Source organism: Microtus ochrogaster, chromosome 5 (assembly GCF_000317375.1).
Source record: "Microtus ochrogaster isolate Prairie Vole_2 chromosome 5, MicOch1.0, whole genome shotgun sequence".
NCBI lineage: Eukaryota > Metazoa > Chordata > Mammalia > Rodentia > Cricetidae > Microtus > Microtus ochrogaster.
In genome coordinates this window covers 66,473,543-66,480,371 of record NC_022012.1, presented here as the reverse complement: position 1 = coordinate 66,480,371, position 6,829 = coordinate 66,473,543, and the positions used below count along the sequence as shown (strand labels likewise).

The window sequence follows — 6,829 nt, the reverse complement described above, 5'->3', positions numbered from 1 at the left end:
TCTGTAGACCAGGCTGGTCTCGAACTCACAGAGATCCGCCTGCCTCTGCCTCCCGAGTGCTGGGATTGAAGGCGTGCGCCACCACCGCCTGGCCAGTCATTGGATTTTAATATCACTCAGATAGCAGTGTTAACTGATAAAAGTTGTATTTTCCTTATTGTTTAAAGCTCTATACATTTTTTTCCTGTTTATTCACAAAAGAAAGGTGGTGGGAGAAGCTGTGGAAGATTCCTGAGTGCATCAGGGGATGGGATGATCTGCTGCAACTCCGGGTTCCTAGCCAGCTCACTCTCCAAGGTGGCCTGACTGCTGGGCGGCTTCTCAGATGGCCCAGTCACATTTACTGTTGAACTGCTGAGTGCTTTGGAGAGTCTTGATACCAGAGATCCCATAGACAGGCTGGCTGAGCTTACTGCATGCCTCCGCATTGCTTGCTGCTTGGATTGTGGGCCAAATTATGCTGTACAGGAAGTTTAGAAATCCAGATATTTCCACTATTACATGTATGAATTAACGATGGAAATATTAGGTAGTTGATGACAATGTTTATAGGGTGGGCTGTTCATCTATATGAAGGCAATATATATTATATATGTATTAATAGATGAAGGCTTGGAGATGTTTTTTAAGACATTTGGTGAAAGGTTTGCTTTTACACTTACTTCCTGTGATTCTGTCAGAAAGTAACTGCAGTACCCCAGCCATGATCTGAATGAATGCCTTTTTTATTATGCAATGCTTGTTTTAAGTCTTCCTTTCTCTCTTTTTATCTAAGAAATGCACCTACCTCACAGCTAAGGCAGTGATGGTCAAGAATAACCAGACCCCTGCTGGGCATGAAGGTCACGACACTGATCCTCTCAGGGCCCCAGTCACTGACGTGTTCATTCAGGAGTGATGCTTAGTTGTCATGTGAACAGGACCCGAATTCTCTACACTCGATCTTTAGAAAGCATTACCTGATACAGACCCCAGCTTTCCTGTGACATGAATAGCCTATTTTCTGACAGACTGGCATTTTTGGTGCATGAGTGTGTGCTGTTTTGGAGCTCTGTGTTAAATTCAAGTTTGTGTTTTATCCTTACTTCTAACTGGCATATAGAGATTACTACCAATTCTATTAATAATTTGCTGAAATATGGAATGGAGTTGTTAAGTGACATGCAAAAAGCTGCAAGTAGTGTTTTCAGGGGGGTGTTCCTTGAGCGGGGTTTTTGTGTAGATTTTCTTTCCTCTGTTCTTAGCATCGGGGATAGCTGTTGTGTCGCTTCTCATGCTGACATATTTACTAGAGGGTACAACCAGCAACCTTCTGGTCAGAGAGGCAGTCGAAGGGAAGGGCTTGCCTGACTTTGGGAACCTGGGTTGAACTGTGGTGCTTTGGACCTGCATGGTGGGGGGGGACCTGGAAGACCTATTGATTGTACAAGACCGGGACTTACTTATATACTTCCTGTCCCTTCACGTAGCTGTGAAATGGAATGAAAAGACAGGAGTTCATCTTTCTTTAACTAAAACAGAAATTTGCTTGTGTCTGTAAGCCTGAACTAGACTATAAGAATGATTAACTGTTCTAGATCGTAAGGGGGAAAGGGCAGAGCTTTGAGAAGAGCTGGAGGAGAAGCCTGTATAACAGTTGATGAACTACAATTAATCTGTGTTTGGTTTGCTGTTGGTAAATGAACAGGGTGTTCTTGTTTGTGTTTCTTTTTGGCTTTTTCATGTTAAAGGGCATGTAAAGCTAGCGTGGATCATTATAAATCATAATTTACTGGGAAGCCTTTTTTGAGAATGTTTACCTAAATGTCAACATTTTTCTTTTTAAAATAGTCTTTTCATCTCAGCCTAGTGATGAGGAATCGAGCAGTGATGATACCAGTCACGAGCCCAGCCCTGCCCTGAGACGCCGCCGCAACAGGAGAAAGACCGTTTCTATCTCAGAGTCTGAAGAGCCGCCACTTGGTGAACCAGGAGATGAAGCCTCCAAGGAGCTGAATAAACGCCACTCTAGTGGTGGTCTCAACAAGTGTGTAATTCTGGCCTTGGTGATTGCCGTCAGCATGGGATTTGGACATTTCTATGGTAAGTGCTTAGACACACCTTGTGCAGACGCCACCTACGTTGTAGGAGCAAGACAAGATGACACACAGAAAGGTCAGTGTTGGTTATTATGGCCTATATGTAGCTACTTTACTCAGGAAGCAGAGAGAATTTGCTTAAGCAGTTTGACATTAGTCTAGGCAACATAGCCAGAACCTGTCCCAAAATAAGAATTAACAGTTTTCTTTTTTGAGACAAGATCAGGCTGGTCTTCCAGCATCAGATTCTCAGGTTTGAGAAAAGACTACTAAAATAACATATTTGTGGCTTTCTTGTTTTGTTTTGTTTTTTAATAAGAAGATTGGAAGATTGAAAATCTGAAGTTGGGTAGTTGGCTTGAGAGATGGCTCAGTGGTTAAGAGCATGGCTACTAAACTGTTCTTCCAGAGCACCCTAGTTCAGTCTCCAGCACCCTACCCACATGGTGGCTGCTTCATAAACATCTGTATTCCCTCTTCTGACCTTTTAGGGTACTGTGTGCATGCCTTTAATCCCATAGGCAGGCAGAGGATTTTCATTTTGAGGCTAGCCTGATACACACATTCCTGCTTCTTAGACCCTGTTTAAATTCAAATAGAAATTTGGAGTTAAATGTGGTTGGTATATATGGTAATCACGTAGAAAACATATATGAGACCCTCGGCTTAAGACCCTGTGTTCACCTGGCGGTGGTGCATTCCTTTAGCTCCAGCACAGGCAGAGGCAGGCAGATCTCTGAGTTCAAGGCCAGCCTGGTCTACAGAGCAAGTTCCAGGAAGGCTGAGAAACCCTGATGAATCTTTTAAGTTCTGTAATTTTGGGGGAAGTTTTAACCACTTATTACTGTGTGTGTCTGAGTGTATGTTCAGATACATGTGCTGCGGCATATGTCAGAAGACATCTCTTGAGTTCCTTTATGGGAGTTCAAAGACTCAAACTCAGGTCTCCAGGTTCACACTGCAACCACCTTTTCCCGACATCTTGCCAGCACAAGGCTTGTATTTGTACAGTTTAAGAACTAAAGTGTTCCCATTCTGTTCTTTTAGACTTTGCAGGCTAGTTCAGTTTATTCTCTTTATTTTCGTGGTTTTGGTGCAGGGTAACCTGGCCTGAGCTCGTGTTCTCAGCTCCAGGTGCTGGGATTACAGACCCGTGCTGCCAGATCTGCCTAGAGGAGCACTGTGCACATTAGACATCAATTTCTCAGATCTTGTCAGGCTCACACCATTTGAGTTAGCCTTAGACTCACAGAGCTCCTTTCGCCTCTACCACCCACGTGCTGGACTAAAAGTTTATGCTGCCAGGCTTGGCAGCTTGACAGATTTTACCTTGCCTGTGTAGGCTACTTTTTAGATTTACTAATTTTCCTGGTCTATATAAACTACACTGTTTGTCTGTCTTAATAGTTTTTTCCAATATGTTTTTTCATGATTGTGGTTAAAGTATTTGATAGAGAACGTGATATTGGAATAAAATGATGGGGCAGTCCATATTTGGTAAAGTCAGAGCCACTGAATTATGTTTTCGGTGTTCAGCTGGAAGTGGTCTTTGGGCTCGTGGGAAGGCCTGCTTATGTGGACCCCTTAGATCCACACTAGTGAGACGCCCCGTTCTGAAGCACGCTTGCCTTTGTTGACAGCTGAAGCAAATGTGTCAATGTTTCTGTGTGTGTTCTTGCCTCCCTACAGGTAAACATGAAGGAAACAAGGGCAAAGGTCTAAAATCTTTTTCTTACTAAAAACCCAGTGTTGGATATTAACTTTAATGTTAATACAGACTGCACTATACGCTCACAATTTGCATGACTTTGGAATATTTTTTAGAAAGTACAGTTTGGAACAGTCCTTCTAAAACCAAGAAATTTTGTTTCCTTGTTTGCTAGCTTTAACAAAGTTAACACATTATCTCCCTTCCTATACATTTTTATCTTAGCCTTACACAGCATGAGAACCCTGGATGATGCAGTGTGTGGAGCGGGTGTACACAGTACACCTTTGAACGTCCTCACTACAGGACAGGACTTGATCTGTGCTGGACAGTGAACTCTACGCTGAGAGCACATTCTCCAGCATCTGTGTCCATAAGCAGCCACCTGGTATAAACAGTCCACTCAGAACACAGCCAACTGTTAGTTGGCAGATGTGCCTTTTGGTTTAGTGCTCTATTTTCTTGTGTGTGACACATGTAGGAGGAACTTGCAAACAGCTTGTCTTGGCAAAAAAAAAAAAAGCACTTTGAATTTAAGGTCAAATAAGAAGGAATTGTCCAGGAACCAGGTAGTAAACTCAGGGCTTTACGGATGGTAGCTAGAGGCTCTTCCACCGAGCTACATACAGCCCCCGTCCTATGGCCGAGATGGCTTTGAGGGCCAGCAAGATGACTCAGTGAGTAAGGGTGCTTATTTCCAAGCCTGATACCTGAGTTTGGTCCCTGAGAGCCACATGGGGAAGGAGGGAGCCAACTCATACAGGTAGAGGGAGGAGATCAAGATCGTCTTCGACTAAATAGGGGGTTGAACTCCATTCTGGATGACTTAAGATCCTGACTCACCAGGCATTGGTGGTGCATACCTTTGATCCCAGCATTTGGGAGGCAGAGGCAGGCGGATCTCCGTAAATTTTAGGCTAGCCTGGTCTACAGAGCTAGTTCCAGGACAGATTCCAGAGGTACAACAAGAAACCCTGTATTGAAAAACAAACCAACAAAAAAGACAATTTTGAGAATGGTAGGTGTTTGTAATTAGACTTCCTGTGCTATACTTCAATATCCTATAGGCAAATTATTAAGATACATATATTTTCATTTTTCTTTGATTCTTAATCTGTAGGAAAAGAAATCCACTGATGGCCTATTTCTCTGTTTAAATAGGTTTGAAACACTTTCACAGTTCCCAATGAAAAGCTAAATGCCTTCAGTATAGCAAGATGAGAACTTTTGTTGTTGTCATTGTCAGAGTGGCCTGTGTTTTTCTTTGGAAGGGCAGTGAACTGCTTAAATGTTCTTGTGTGTGCTGACTGGGTTAACATACATTATTAATCTGCTTGGCCTGAGCTCTCGCACCCACTGCATGTGACGAGTGACACCATGGCTTTTTTTAAAGAAAGCAATGCCCTTTCACAAGTTAAGTAGCTGGTGTGGATTGAATGCTTCATGCAGTTTTGAGTAGTGGCTGTCATGCTCTCTACACCTGATGATTTTCCATTGCAGGCACAATTCAGACTCAGAAGCTCCAGCAGTCAGTCAGGAAGATTCACACAGACGAGCTGATTAACGGGAAAGGTTACCTCTCACAATGCCAGCAGGAACCAGAGTCTTTCCTAGATTTCAAGGTGAGTATAAATTAAACATTGAGAAATAACCAGTAGAAATAATTGTTTGAGCTAGGTGTAGGGGGCACACACACAATAACCCTATCCTAGCACGTGAGGACTGAGGCAGTACGAAATTAGGCCAAGTTCAAGACCTATTTAGCAACACCTGCCTCAGAAAGCTGAAAAGGAAAAAAAGCAGAAGCCAACAGTTAAGCGACTTAGATGAGGTTACAGTAAAGATCGATCAATCAATAATTGGGCCGAGCGAGTTGGCTCAGCAGTTACCTGCTTGTTACCAGGCCTGACCGACTGAGTTCCCTCCCCGGGCCTACTGGTAGAAGGAGAATGCAGACTCCCCACAGCCACAGGTTGATCTCTGACCTACAGACAGACTCTAAAACACACAAATAAATGTAATAAAATTAAAAATAATGTTGAGAAGTTGTTCGGTATTTTTATACCTGTTCCGTTGGTGTATATCATGTAACTTCTTGGCGCTCTTGTGAGTGAAGCAGTCTGTTTCAGGAAGACTAAGTACTTGACAAGGCTAGCAGACCTAATTGGATTCCACTTAAGTATTTCACTTCAAAGATCTTTTAAAATGGACCTGTGTGTGTGCACGAGTGCTTGAGTGCTTTGCATGCATGGCGTAAATCAGAAAACAACCGTAGGAGTCAGTCTTGTGATTTGGGTGCTGGGGAGTCCAGTTTAGATCATCAGTCCAGCAGCCAGGACCAGCTGGTGCCGGCAGCTGGACCATCTTGCAAACTACAGTTTTAAGTCTTGCTTTTCTTTTCTGAGAGCAATGAGTTAGTGAAACAACTATTTCAATTAGTTGTTTTTCACATTACTCCTTTTTCCCCCAAATTCAAGTTTACTTGGATTTGGGGAAGTAGTTAACTGTGTTACCAGGATTCATAGTATCCTCTGTGTACAGAGATGTTTCCATGAGACTCTGACTTATACACCGACATACTGTAGCATTTCCAGCCACCCCAGTGCTCGATTAAAGGCATGTACCACCATAGCATGCTGCCTTCTGAATATGTTTTAATCCATGTTGGTACTGAGTCGGGATACTAATGACTGATTCATGTTTACTCACAGAAGGCAAATGCAGCTAACTTTATAATGTCTTAGTGTTGAATGTGGTTTCCTGCGCCTTTAATCCAAGCACTGATCGGAGTTTGATGCCAGCCTGGTCTACTTAGTGTGTTCCAGGACAGCCAGGGCTATGTTGAGAGACCCTGTCTCAAAATAAATGAGTAAATAGAAAAATCTTAGTTTTTTTTTTTTCCGTAGGCATCTTTCAGGTCAGCTCCCGTAATACCATGATGGAGGGGTTTTCCTCACTTTTCCAGTTTACAAATGTGTGTAATCTGGTGTTGTGCCTGTGTGAGTGTGTGTGATCTGGTGTTGTGCCTGTGTGAGTGTGTGTG

General features: G+C 43.0%; 1 protein-coding gene across 2 annotated transcripts in view; it reads left to right on the top strand.

The window, feature by feature from the left end:
• Ccpg1 (cell cycle progression 1) overlaps window positions 1-6,829 on the top strand; it is a 33,291-nt gene that overhangs the window by 20,784 nt on the left and 5,678 nt on the right. For both annotated transcript variants that reach the window (XM_013346395.2, XM_005347634.2), the window contains exons 6-7: window positions 1,831-2,082; window positions 5,287-5,408. In XM_013346395.2, coding sequence (XP_013201849.1) covers window positions 1,831-2,082; window positions 5,287-5,408 — 374 coding nt within the window. The remainder of the gene's footprint in view (window positions 1-1,830; window positions 2,083-5,286; window positions 5,409-6,829) is intronic.